We start from the raw sequence: 13,907 nt of genomic DNA, 5'->3' as shown, positions 1-13,907 counted from the left end.
TAGCTGTTAAATGCATTAAATACAGACTTTTTGTTTAATGTTCGTATAGACGGTTTATCTAGTGGTTAAAATTACGAAGCCTGACATTTGGACTTAACTAAACTTAACTAAAAAGGTCTCTTCCTTCTGAACTGTTATTCTTGAATACATTTTATACTCAGCAATTGTTTTTCAGAGGTACTGCTTTGATGGAAATATTAGCATGGCTATGACAAATTGATGCCCTTAGATTTGCAACTGCCATCTGCATTCTGAAGATTTTTTCTAAGTAGGTCGTTAATATAGAAAATTACTTTGTCTCTTCTTTGTGTTTTCTGTGTATTGAACCAGTAATCTAGTTATTTAAACACAGCATTGAATAGATTTCAAAGAAGAACAGTGTTTGACATAGCCAGATTGGTCACCTAAAGAGATGAGTAAAATGTATCAGTTATTGAAATATGCAGTTTTTAAAGCAGAAAACTTTGGCTGGATTCAAGGAGCAGGACTAGGGGGGAAAAACAGTTATTGAATGAAATAACTGGTATTGAAAATGGTAACAAATTTCATTTGACCTTGCTTGTGCAGAGGGGTTGGACTAGATGATTTCCAGAGGTCCCTTCCAACCTCAACTGTTCTGTGATTCATTTTAAAAAAAAAAAAAAAAAAAGTAAACTTGTGTTGTAATTATTGTTTGTATAAAAGCATGTGAATACAAACACAATGCTCATAGCCTGTGGAACTTGGGATTGTTATTCTTGGATTACCTATTTTGGTAGAAAGTAGCATTCTAAGTACAGGCTTCAATTTTTTTTTTTTTTTAATGCTGTCTCAGACCTAGTTAGTTTTGTGATTTCGGTGTTTTATCCAATTTGGTCCACATGTTCAAAAAAGTTCTGGTTTTGTGGGTGGGGGAAGGTTGGCAAGCAAAATATCAAACGGTTACCGTTACTTAATGCACGAATATGCCCAAATCCTCTGGGCCAGATGTTCTGCATATAATCTGTAACTACTTCTGGACATAATTAACAACGTGTGTGTGTGCACGCGCACTTGCCCCTGTGTGGGGCTTCTTGGTTTTATAGCGTGCACTGTAAGTCTTCCTAATTATCTTGTGCTATTGACAAGTTGGAAATTCTTGTCAGAACATGAAGCTGTATACTGTGGAGATCTTAGATTTCCTACTGTTGATATTGTAGTTTCTTTGGGTTTTGGTTTTAAACAGCTCCCCCCCTCCACCTTCCCCCAAACGATCTTTATGGGTTTTTGGTTTGTGATGAACTTCTGTAAGTGCTGTTTTAATTCAGTACTGATTAAATATATCTTCCTGTCTCAGATGTGAACAGTTTTAAGAGTGTGATTACCCCACTAAATAAAACGGGTAAAGACTTCAGCTAATGAAGTTCCCCAGATGAAAGCAGTACTTGTTTCAAGTGCTATATTTGAATTTTTTTTGAAGCAGCTGAGTCTGAAGCCTGGTCCTGCGAATAATTGCGGGACATGGTGCTCTTCCTTTGCAGTAGAGAAGAGATGCTGTGAAATCCTGTTCATTAACTTAAGGATGCACCTTTGTAAGGTATTTCATAAGAAAAGAACTCTTTCTCTACCAAAAAGGTTGTAATTGACTTTAAGAGTAGTTGTGCTGTTGTTGGTTTCCTGATCATTAAAAGAGAAACTACAGTTTTTGAAATCTCCAAATTGTAGCTGGCATTTACAGCACTGTTGAACTAAAAGATACCTTGTTTCCCATCCGTTCCACGAATTTTCTAGTTCACCTTTTAAAACTTATTGTAGTACTGAGTAAGTCCATCCTCAAAGTTTATTTAAACACAGAATACAAGTAGAAAAGAAAACTATGGTCTGATAAAAAATACATTGATCTAAAATCCTGCAATTGTTCTCAAGTTTAAAAATGCCCCTTGTGTTAAATCCTTTTTACAAACCAGTGGCTTAAAAAATGTTCTCGTGTATTGTTCAGGAGTTTAACGGGCACTTTCTCGTTATTTTCAAAGCTAATGTTTTCACTTTTTTTCCTTCTAAAAAAAGGTATAGCTGTTTGACATCTGATTAAGATTGAATGGAAGGAATGATAGACCTAGTTACTATCTTTAAGTTGCTGAGTTTTTGGGGCTTTGTTTTATTTCCCTGTAAGAACTGAAAAATTTGATGAGGGAATACTTATTAAGCCATTTGAATTGCATTTCTTCTCATTCTTAATAATTACTTGTTTCTGATAATCTCACTGCTTACTAGAATGGGGTAGCAGGTGAGTGAGCTTTGAAGCTATTTTAGGTGAGAGTAACTATTAGCGTGCTTTTGCCTTGATCCTTTGACAGCTTTACCACTTTTTTGCTGAAAGTCCCAAAAGGGCTCTTGTTAATACTCTGGAAAGCCACTGTTTGTTTCAGAGACCAAGGATACTGATACCTTCCTTGCTCTTTCCTGCTCTGAGAGTTGGATTTGGTGTTCTACCTAGTATCTGTGATTACATAAGATGGACTTTAAAAATAACCAAGACATTTCCTAAATGTGGACAAAAGATATTTTGAACAGGTTTGACCTGAGCACACGTTGTATAGTGGTTTCTAGTTGGAGAAAGAAGTCTTCATGTTCTAAGTAGACCACTTTAATCTCATGTTTGTTCTTGCAACTGAGGGACTAAGAATTTGTCCTCACCCTTTACTCTAAAACATACAGTTCCCAAAAGATGTTGTTCTCAGGCAATAGCATTTAATAATAAATATGTTCTTTTGAATTCTTTCTGTCAGCCTTTCTGTCAGCCAACACCAAAAGAGGGTGTTAGGCCACTGGAAAGTAAAATGTACTCTCTAACTGTATAGCAGGTGAGTTAGACCAGGTGATGTCTAGAGGTCCCTTCCAACCTCAACTATTTCATGATTCTGTGATATTACTGTATGAGTAAATAACACTGAGAGGCTATTAAGACAGGGTGCAATGTGCAAAAAATGCTATGTTAATGAACTTTTGGAGCTGATTAGTTCTTTCTCTTGTCTCTTACGATCTTTAGAGTATGACTTCTCATGCTTTGAATGCCTAGATTTATGAGTGAGTAGCTACACACTTAAAAAAGCATTCCAGATTATCTTCAGGCTTCAGAAGAAAAGTATTCATGTCAGGTGATGCTTTCTCATCTTCTGGAGAAGGAAAATTGAAGAAGAATCTGTCTTGCCAACTAACATACTATGAATTTAAATATGAAATCTTTACTGTGGTATCATACATCACTTCCTTTTTTTCCCCCTTCTTCCTTGCATCTGTGTGTGATGGGGTAATGGAACTGCAGGGGCGGAGTGGGGGTAGGGATATAAATACTTGAACGTTCAGCATTCTGACAATTATGAAGAAGAGACTTCCCTTTTTTTGTAATGAAAGCAAGGAAATTTAGGGCATAGCAGGCGACATTAAAGGCAGTCAGAGATGATTCACAAATGCCTTATTTCATTATGGAAGCTCCAGCTGAGCTTTTTTCTCGAGCTTTTTTTTTTTTTTTTTTTTCTGATGAAGATGCATAAAAGGAAGCTATGACAATCATGTTGGAAAAGTATAGAGGTGTAGATTTATGGGCATAAGAAAAAAAATGCTTAAGACCAGTGAAAGATGCCAAGTGGAATATTAAAGAACAAATGCAAGCAACCACTAGGCTACAAGAGAAAGCAAATTAATATGTTTAGCTGGATGCTATTTTGGTGGAATGCAGAGTTCACAAATGATTGATAAACAGTTTGGGTACGTGATGAGTATCGGTTGCAGAATTCTAAGGTGGGAATGCAAAAGAAAACATTCAAAGTAGTAGGAGTGCAGAAATGAATACAAGTTTCTAGATCTGTACTTTTCATCTGTGAGCAGTGAAAACCACTGCACTTTATCTCCTTGCACAATATTCTTCGTTATTAAATAGAATGGTAGTTTGTGATAACAGCAGGTTGTACTACCTTTTGAGCCAGGAGAGCTTTAATATGCTTTCCACCTGCACTCTTGTTACTGTGTGTCATTTGTTGAGTACCTCAAGATCTGGGGAAAGCTTAATAAAAATGGAAAAAAATGCTATTTTTATTTAAGTAAAAGCATGATGGGAGGGTGTGAACATTGCAACTGGAAAAATTTTACTTATCCATTATGTTAAGACTTTTATTAACTCTTGTAATAAAAGTACAATGGAAAGCATGAGGAACTACTTATTTCATGTATTTTGTTGGTTTTTTATAATGAAATACACTTCCACTAGGAGAAAGGCTATTGAAATTATTATTCCAGAGGTTAAAAAATATATTGAGGCAATAGATTTGCATAGAGAATACAGGATTGTGTCCTGAATACTATAAATAGCTTCCATGAGTTCTTACTGCTTGTAAGAAAAGGCACGGCAAGCTTTGTCAAGCATGAAGGTAAAGTTTATTTCTGTCTTAAGGATTTTCAGCTGTACTACTTTTTTCTTCTTGCTGCTGCTTTACCCTTACTTTGTACTTCTTTGCTGTCACTAACACATCTAGTCATCCAGATGTACTTTTTTAAAAAAAAAAAAAAGCCTTTACTTAATTTAGTACGAGTTACAGCACCATTTTACAATCTGGTTCCACTGAGAAGAAACTGAGGATTTATCTAAATGAGGGATTTGCAGTAACTTAAATGTAAGAGGTGCAAACTGTTACGTAACTTTAAATCAAATGAGCATGTGTTCAGTTGTTGGGAATTCGTTGGATACTCTGGCCTTTGGAAAAGATCTTGGGAACAGTTAGTTGGACACCTGTTACTTCTTTCCCACCCCTTTGTTGTAGCATCCACAATAAAATAAAATGGTCTGCCTGCTCACTTCTGACCAAGTGACTTAGCTAAACACTAAATCTAAGACACATCAGAGCTGACAGTCTTTCCAAGAGAAATGCTCTTGTTTGCGACTTGCTGCTTCCTTTCAGAGGCAGTGCAGGCCTCAGCCAGCTTCAGCTATCTGTAGAGCTGTAGTGCTGGCCAAGCTACTGCGCTTGCCACTGGAGCAGCTGAGGGGCACTGTTGTTGCCCTTACGTGGTTGACCTTAAATCTGTACGATAATTTGAATTAGTTCAAAAAGCAGGCTTGTTTTGGACTAAATATAATACTGAATACTTAAAGGCAGTTGAAGCCACTTTGTAAGTTGATTGAGTATTATGGCAGAAAAAATTGTTATGCTTATGTACTTTTTAAATGAGCACGGTGCTCAGCAGTGTCAGCTGGAGGACAAAAAAATGAAAATTTGGTCAGAGCAGAACTGTACCACCATCTTTGGGGTATTCTTCTGACTTCTGATACATCTTATTTATTTATTAACTCTTTAAATAGCCTATAAACGTGGCAGTCTGAAAATGGAGTCTACAAAATGGCATATTCTGAAAAAAGGTAACTCTACGTAACTTCTATTTATATTGTCAAGTGATTGGTAGCTTTAAAAGTTCAGCTTGCATTTCAGTACAATTCAGAGATAGAAGTCTGATTTCTATCAAATATTAAATTAAGAAACAATATTTTAGGAAATATTTTACAAGAGCTAAGACGTGACAAAATAACAGCAGTTTACAATGCACAGTCTTGATCCATCCTAGTTGCAGAGTAATATAATTCTTTTTCACTGACTGTTCTCACGGCCAAAGTATAGAATCTGCACTCACCTAGAAGCAAATCAGTAAGAGATATGAGGAGAGAAAAAGGGGAGCTGGTGAAGACTAGAAATCAATACTGAAGCCACTCGGTAATAATCAGAAACCTGTAATAACTGAAATCCTGGTAGTTTGCCTGACCCTATGAGTAAAGCGTGAGGACAGGCTCTGGTAGGCAGTCACCTTTGAACTTAATTACAGGCACAGAAATGTTCGTTCTATGTTTAGTTTCCATTGGCAATCTCCTTTACAATTTATGCCAGCCATCTGGCTTTGTTCCGGATCCAGTCATTTCCTCTCAGAACATGAGCCTCTTCAGAGAGTTTCATAGTCCTTAAAGCAGTTTGTTCCTTGGATCTCTAGGACTGATCATGAAAAACGTGTTACATATTTAAAAGGTTTCTCAAGGTAGGGAAAGCAGGAGAAAGGTCTGTGGACTTGCATTTTCTCTTCAGTCTCTGAACTGAATATGAACCCGTGTTACTTAATTTCCAAAAATGTAAAGGACAAGATTGCTTAGGAGTTAAAGTAGCCTCTCTTTCAGATAATCCTCTAAAACAGTGCAGGTGTAACTTCTTTGTCCGTTAAATGTCTGAGGGGAGGGCTTTTAACAAGAGTCTTTGAATCGCTTAAAAAAATGAGAGAGAAAAGTTGCTACTACTTGTGTCTAGTTAGTGCTAAAGCATGGTCCACAGCCCCAAATGTGTGAATTGGGTCAGGTTGAGAAAAATAATTATTTTTCTCAGTTTTTATGTTTTAACTAAATAGTAATATGCAACCAGCTTTAGGGGGGGAATAGTCAAAGTAGCTAATTTTGAGCATCTGATTTAGGTTTTCTGGATCTCTTGCTTTCTCGGTTACCTAGACAGTGTGTCCAGGTGCTGAAAACTGTGTCAGTTAGGAATGCCTAGTATGAATTCTTTGTGGGATTAGATTAGTTTGGAAGGCCAAGCTTGACTTTTATCTTAAAAGCCCTCTCCCCCCCCCCCCCCCCAACCCCCAAGTTAGCCCAGGAGACTTTGGAAACTTAAACTTACAGAACTTTGACAGAAGGATGACAGGAATTTTATGATATGGGAGATTAAGATTAAATAATGGTTTTAAAAGACCATTTACACTGAATTTTGAAACTTATATTAAGGCTTACGAGAGCCTTTGAGTCACTGAGAATGGTTTCCACTACATTATTTTAAAGATGAGTATTTTTAGCTTTCTGATATGTTAGGAGGCTGTTTACCACCCATAGAGGTGTTCAGTGCTTTTAAATCGGGGGGTTCTACAGAATCCTAAATTTAGTGACTAGCATTTTCCCCCTACGCTCCTTTTAAAGGATGAACTTTGAAAGTGGCTAGGAGTTTCCTACTCCATATGCAGAGCATAAGTTAGAACTGCTTTCCAAAAGTGAACCTGAAATCTAATTTGTTGGTGGCAAGGAAGAAACAAATATTGCCAGACTAATATTTTATTGTAAAGCCATAAATCTTGCTGTTCTGCATGGTTTACAAGAGGAGTTGTTTACAAAGCCACTTCCTGAGTAAAGGGTCCTAGGTGCAGTAGACTATAAAAGGAGGGAAGCAAGTTGGACAAACCTCTATAACTGCTTCCGGTAATACATAATCACAGGGGTGTCCCGTACATGAGAAGAGTGCATTAGGATGCTGTACATGAGGAAGTAACATGTTTAATTTTTTCTCCCTGTTCTGCATGTTCATTCTAAGGTGTTTTACTATTATGAAGAAAAGGCTGAAATACTCTGTTGGGAAATAAGACTGGTGCTTGTATGCATAATAGTAGAAAGGATTGACATATTTAAAAATGCCTTAAAAATTCCAAAGTTAATGTGATGTTTAAGAGTCTGCAAAGGCTTGTTTTGTTTTTTCTAAAAGTTTTAAGCTGACATAGGAAGAGGCAATGTAAAGGGGTCAGGTGTTCTGAGCAGTGCACACAGAATGATTGATTTGGAGTGAATTTTGCAATTTACCTCCACACTCATAATTTTTGAATTTTACCGGTTTTGAAACAGTGCAACGCTGAGAATACTGGTGGAATTACTCTAGGATTCATTATGCGTCAATGAAACGTTCCTATAGGGAAAAGTGTTGTTCATTTATACTTTAAATCAATTATTTAAAAGCATTAATGCTTTTTTTATGCTATTCTAAATTTTTCTTGGTAACTTGGATAAAGTACACACATACAACAACTCTGACAGTCTTTTCCAGTTTGTGGTCTGCATATTTCTGTTTTATTTTGAAACAAAGTATGCTGCTAAAGATTTTTGTAAACTTTAAATAAAAAATAGCCTGAACTTTAAGCAAAAACGAGAGCTTTCTTGAGATTTTAAAAAAAATCCTCAAACGCTAGGTGAGAGACAAGTATTCAGTGGTGGTGGTGGTTTCCCCTTGCAAGGGAGCTCTCCAAAGGCTGTCAGTTTCTCACTCCATGACAGCAACAGAGTAGTAATCTTCTCCATCGGTTATAACTTCCTTCTTCAAAACCCATTTTTTCTGTCATCACCTTTTATCTAAAACTTAACTTTTATTCCTGCTACCTGCAGAACTCATTTTGATTGCTGTGCTTCACATACTGCTGCCACAATAAGAGCCAGTAATACTTCTACAGGTGGTGCATGCCAAGAACTATTTCATCTGCAGGGGGAAAAGGAGTGTTTCTGCTGAATGAAATGACCACAGTGTAGTCAGGTGGCAATTCACATATGTGTTTGTCCCACAAGTGAGCTATATAATTAACTTCACTTTCTCCAAATATCTTCTGATTTTGTGCTGATATGCTGCCTCCACTTACCCATTTCCAGCCAGCATATTTGTAATAGATTTTTGCATATCATTTCAATGATATTTAAAATTTCAGACAGCGTTTTCCAGCAGGTAGCCGGTTGGGGGAGAGAGACGTTCTGTGCTGGCATGATCATTTTAACTGTGCACCTTGTTTGCTCTCTCATCTCTCTTCTCCCCCCCCCCCCCCCCAAAAAAAAAAAAAAACTTAGAATTCAGGCAGTGTCTGGATTTTAGTGTTTTTCTGCAATGCTTAGCATAATGGGTGGAACCCAATATTCAGTTTAGACACCTAGCACTGCTAGTAAATAACAACTGTCAGACAGCTGATGTTGACTTCTCATGCACGTTAAAGCAAAAATGGTATTTAGTGTATTTTGAGCAAGTAATTCTGTAAATACTTTGATAGTGTACATGGGAGAAACTATTAACACCTCTTTTACTTTCTAAAGCTAGAAGGAAAAGCATTTTTTATGATTTCATTTCTTTACTTATGTTAAGGAGTGATTTGTTCCTACTAGGGCAGTTTAATGTTTCAGTGAGTGGAAATATCTATACCTGAATGGCTTTCAGATTTCATGGTAGTGGAATAATAGTTTTGATAGTGGTAAATCTTTGTAACTTAAGGGCTACTGAATATTTGAGAAGAGTACTGCAAATGTCATAAACTTACTCTATCAAGTCACTGCACCTTGGATTGAGTGCCTTATCTGTTCATTTTGGTTTTCCTTGGTTTTCTGCTTTCCTGTGGTGTCTCCTGATATACCTATTTTTACGTATATAATTGAGTGATACTGGGAGGTAAGAGTTTTACTTTTTTATTCTTGCACTGTAGCAACCTTAGAGTAAAATTCAATGAAGATAATGTTTCCAGCTAGTTCAGGGGCATGCTAGCTTCCTTACTTTACTCCTACGTTCTTTGCTTATGATAAGATATTTGGTATTCTTAACTGTAAAACCTCTTAGCCAGTCAACCATTTGTAATGACCTATAACTTATACATTCACACAATTTAGGTATGTATTGGGCACAAAGCAAATGTGTAATTGTGGAAATGATTAACATGGATCAGTACTGAGGCCCAACAACTGTATTAGCCACCTACAGAGTTCTCCTTTCTTGGCACTGATTCTTGAGTCTTTTACCTCTTATTCTTCCCTTGATTACCATGGAGGAAGAATGTATTGGCTTTAAAACATTTTCAGGATTACTATATACATATAAAATACAAGTTTTATTGAAAGGACCTTGTTTAAAATGCTCAGAACACTTAAGATATTTAAAATCAGCTTTTTTCCAAATGTGGATAACAGTTCTTGGAGGAAAATGTACATCAAAATGAAGGAAAAAGAAAAATGAGTTTTGTAGCTGAAAATTCTGGGGGAAAAATTTTATAGCTTGTCTGCAGGGGTACTAGAATTTTGCTTTTTGATTTCTGCAGTGGATCCAGCAATTTTCCTTAAAGATAGATTCCCCACCCCCCCGGAACTCAGCAAATTCTGCACTTCCACAGGATTGCACCAGTTTAAATATACTATTTTGGGGATGAAAGGTTGCTATTGTCATGACTCTGTTAAATGCAAGTGATCCAGTTACCTTGAGAATTTGAGGCATAGCTATCTACTGCTTCTAGCATTAACCAGTCATATGGCATCTATGCATACCTCAGTCACTAATCGCTTCTAACTTGTAAACGTGTGCCCTGTGTAAGGTTTCACAGGAGGTATTTCTCGTGCCATATGATTTATCACTTACGTTAATAAAAAAAGTTTACTTTCATTCTTGGAGAGGAAAAAAAAAATCCAGTTGAGAGAAAGCTTTGCATGGACCAGTTCATATACTCTTCATGTATGTGAGACTTCCCTGTCTTTCTGAGTGTTTGTGGTTTAATTAGAGAAATGTGATAAACTTTGGAAAAGTGAACTAGTATATCAGCTTTAAGGGCAGATAAAATTGTTCAAATTATATGCAATGTAACCTGTATATTCTTTTTAACTTAACTGGAGTAAGAGGTGTGAACAGGATTCACTGGGAAATCAGTGTGCTAGAAACCGCAGTCTCTTTATAGCCCTTTTAAACTCGGTTTGTCTATCATCTCCTCGGTTTGGTTTGCTTACAGGGTAGGAAGTACAGGTGTTGATGCATCGATAATCTGAATTTTCTTTAACCTTCCAAAGAGAGGGACAGAGGTCCCGTTCACACACGGATCAGCAGATCTTATATCATTGTTTAAACTTATTGCAGGCATCTTAATTTTTAACATAAAGGTTCAGTGAAGAAAAATGCCTGTAAAATGTTATTGCTCTACGTAGTTTCTAGGTAAGTGGAATAGATAGGTTTTTTAATTTATATCTTTTGAGTTGAGCAGACATGCAGCACCATTCTATATGGTGACATGAGTTTTTTAAAATATTTATATGTATGTAGGTATAACTAAATGTATGCATGTACCGCTGTGTCTTAAGATTTTATTAGTGAGGTGTTACAAGGAACTCTTAAGGCAATTTCTAAAGTAAGGGATGATTTAGTACTAGTGAAACCTTTGTTATTTTTAGTATGTAACTATTTATTGCTGTAAATCCATTTTAGTCATTTGGAGAGAGGAGTATTGTTTTGGGTGTGTTTTTTTTTGTTTTGTTTTTGTGTTTTAAATACTTCTATATACAGTCTCCTACTGAGGCAAAATGGTCATGTACCAGAAGTATAAAACTGGGAAATAATTTTTATTCTGACAGTGTTCTTAGTGAAGCCAAAAAAGATTGATTCCTAATAACTTGGAAAGAGGTCGCCAGTGAAGGGATAAATTTACCAAGAATTCTCTGGCTCAAGTTTAGAAATGACTGAGGAACTGTAAAACTGGTGGTCACTGTAGTTAGGCATCGTGATGGCAACTGAAGTTCCCTTTGTGAAGGGAGAGCAAGGTATGCTGGAAACTCTAGTTAGAACCTAACAGTGTAGTTAATTTGGAAAAATAGACGGATTAGGGAAAGACTTGATTTTCACTACAGTATGTGCAGCAGTACTGCAGTTCTTGTGTGTGGAGTTTTTTGTTTGTTTGCTTTGGGTCTGTTTTTAAGCAAGTCTGCTGAAGATTCTGGATTAGCCATCATCCCATTCTTTACCAAAATGGAATCTTTTTATAACATTTTAAAGAAGGATAAATATAGAAATAGAAGTATCCAGAAGCAAGTTAGTAGTATAATTTTGAAGGCTGGGATAAATCTGTAGCAAGTTCAGGTTGTTTTGTTGTTTGGTTTGTTTGGGTCCCCCCCCCCCCCCAAAAAAAAAAAAAATCTCTGTACGCTAGGAAGAAACTATTTGAAGGGGATCTGCTAATAACTTAAATGATATATTGGGAAAGCTGATTAGAATGTCTAAACATCTGCCTGCTAAGAGTGGGGGGGTAACTCAAAGGGATTTAAAGTTCAAATCAAAGCAATCAATCGAAAACGACACATCAAAATCAATACAGGTAGTTTTTCATCGACTCTCCAATTACAGACTCTGAAGGTAATTGTCATGAAATACTTGAAAATTTACAAGTTGTTTTTACCTCCATAATATAGTGAAATATTTATATGGCTAGCCAACAACTCTGTGATTAAACTGTTTACTGACAACTTTACACTGTCAAAGTGTGTATGTGTTTTTGTTTTGTCTAATTGTTTGTTTTTACTGTCTGCTTAAAACTTGGCAGACATTTATAGCCTTCAATTAGTTCTTCTCTTGGTTAGAGATTGTTTGATGACAATTATTTCTTTATTGCCACTTGCAAAGATTTCTTGTGGCACGCAGTAGAGCATCTATCATCAGCGGTAAATAAATGCTAGTGGTTTTCAGGGTTTGCTTCCAAGGGAGCTTAAGTCGGTCTAAATTGGAGCTCCTGCGGTCTTTTCCTTTGCTCTCCTATTTCTTCACCTGCCATTATCCTTGCGGCCTATCTGTTGTATCAGTGCTCATGAATCTGCACTGAGTTGGTCCAGGAAGCTAAACTGTCAAACTTTTATTTCCTTTTTTTTATTATTCTTTTGGCCGGCTTTGTTTCCTGAACTAACTGCATAAATACTCAGCTCAGGGGTAAGGCAGGTATGTGCCAACCTCACTGTGGTCAGTTTAAGCTGCAGTGATACTCCAGAGTAATATACCTGATGAGCTCTTCTAATATGATTCTTATTCTTTGAAGCTCTGTGCAGGCACAACTCTCTCATGTGTATCAGTGTTTACTGTCAACAGATAATTCCAGCAGAATACGTAGTTTGGATTCTTAAAACAATATGCCTTCTCTTTTATGAATGAAGGCCCTCAGACTTCAAATTTGAACGCTTGAACTGAGAAAAAGTTTTAAATTTAAAAAAAATTGATAGACTTTGAAATAGGATTTAATTTTTGGATACAGTGGTGTAAATCAAATAGTTCTTCAGTTGCATTAATAAACGTTGAGTGGTCTTGTTTTGTGTTCAAGTCTTGAAACATCTTGATTTGCTTTACACATTACAGTGCTATTTTATTTCTGTTCTGTTTACAGCTGATATTATTTCAACAGTTGAATTTAATTACTCTGGTGATCTTCTTGCAACAGGAGACAAAGGTGGCAGAGTGGTTATATTTCAAAGGGAACAAGAGGTCAGTGCCATGAAAAATAAAAGTGCTATTACACTGCTCTTGTGTTGCACGGTCTCACTTCATCTTTTCAGCATTTAAATGGTTTGATAGTTTTCTCAGAAAACCCTAAATAGTCCAAACTTCTAAATATCTACCTTTTACTGAACTTGGTAGGTTGGTTTGGGGGTAACCTCCCACAAAAAGAAATAGATGACCACTTTATATATGTGCCTAGTGTGCTCAATATCATCTTGCAGAACTGCCTGTGGACTTTCTCCTAAACTTTACACTTAGGGTCAAGTTGATCTAAGGTAAATGCTAATGTTCTTGAAAACAGCTTAAGAGTAAAGGAGAACACATGTTAAACTGCAAGGAGGAAAGGAAAAGATGGTTCAGAAATTGAAGAATTAAGTCTGGTGTGTTTTAGGAACCTATGGCTCTAAAACAGTGCAGCAGCTACTTCTCCAGAAAAACTTGGGAATTCTAGACCCAGAGGGTAGGAAGACATCTCCCCTCCCAAAGTTATGTGGCTTTTCAGCTGGATCTTTGCAATGCTATTCATTTCTGTGATGATACTGCACTGTATTCTGCCTGTTCAGCAGAGATATACTACTGAGCTTTATATATATCCACAGAAGTAGTGTGTACTGGAAGAGTGCACTAAATGCTGACTTACTAAATAAGCCTTATGCAGACAGATATTTGTTGTCCCTTATCATGTTTGGGAGAAACCTTGACTTGTTTTCTTTAAAGATTGAACTTTCCATGTGGCATTTTTTTTTTTCCTGCTACTGAAGAGTATGCTTATGCTTTTCTTTGAAGAGCTGATGAGAATTTTGGTTTTGAGTTTTTTCTTACATGAGACATAGCAAAGTTGAGCAT

The 13,907-nt window shown here is 36.5% G+C and overlaps 1 protein-coding gene across 1 annotated transcript in view; it reads left to right on the top strand.

Annotated features, from left to right (window-relative positions):
* Positions 1-13,907, top strand: part of PPP2R2D (protein phosphatase 2 regulatory subunit Bdelta) — a 38,902-nt gene that overhangs the window by 2,372 nt on the left and 22,623 nt on the right. Inside the window, exon 3 of the mRNA XM_068951382.1 lies at positions 12,949-13,046. Coding sequence (XP_068807483.1) covers positions 12,949-13,046 — 98 coding nt within the window. The remainder of the gene's footprint in view (positions 1-12,948; positions 13,047-13,907) is intronic.

The sequence above is a fragment of the Struthio camelus genome, chromosome 7 (genome assembly GCF_040807025.1).
Source record: "Struthio camelus isolate bStrCam1 chromosome 7, bStrCam1.hap1, whole genome shotgun sequence".
NCBI lineage: Eukaryota > Metazoa > Chordata > Aves > Struthioniformes > Struthionidae > Struthio > Struthio camelus.
Note: the sequence above shows the minus strand (reverse complement) of the source record. Positions and strands in the feature narration are given on the sequence as shown.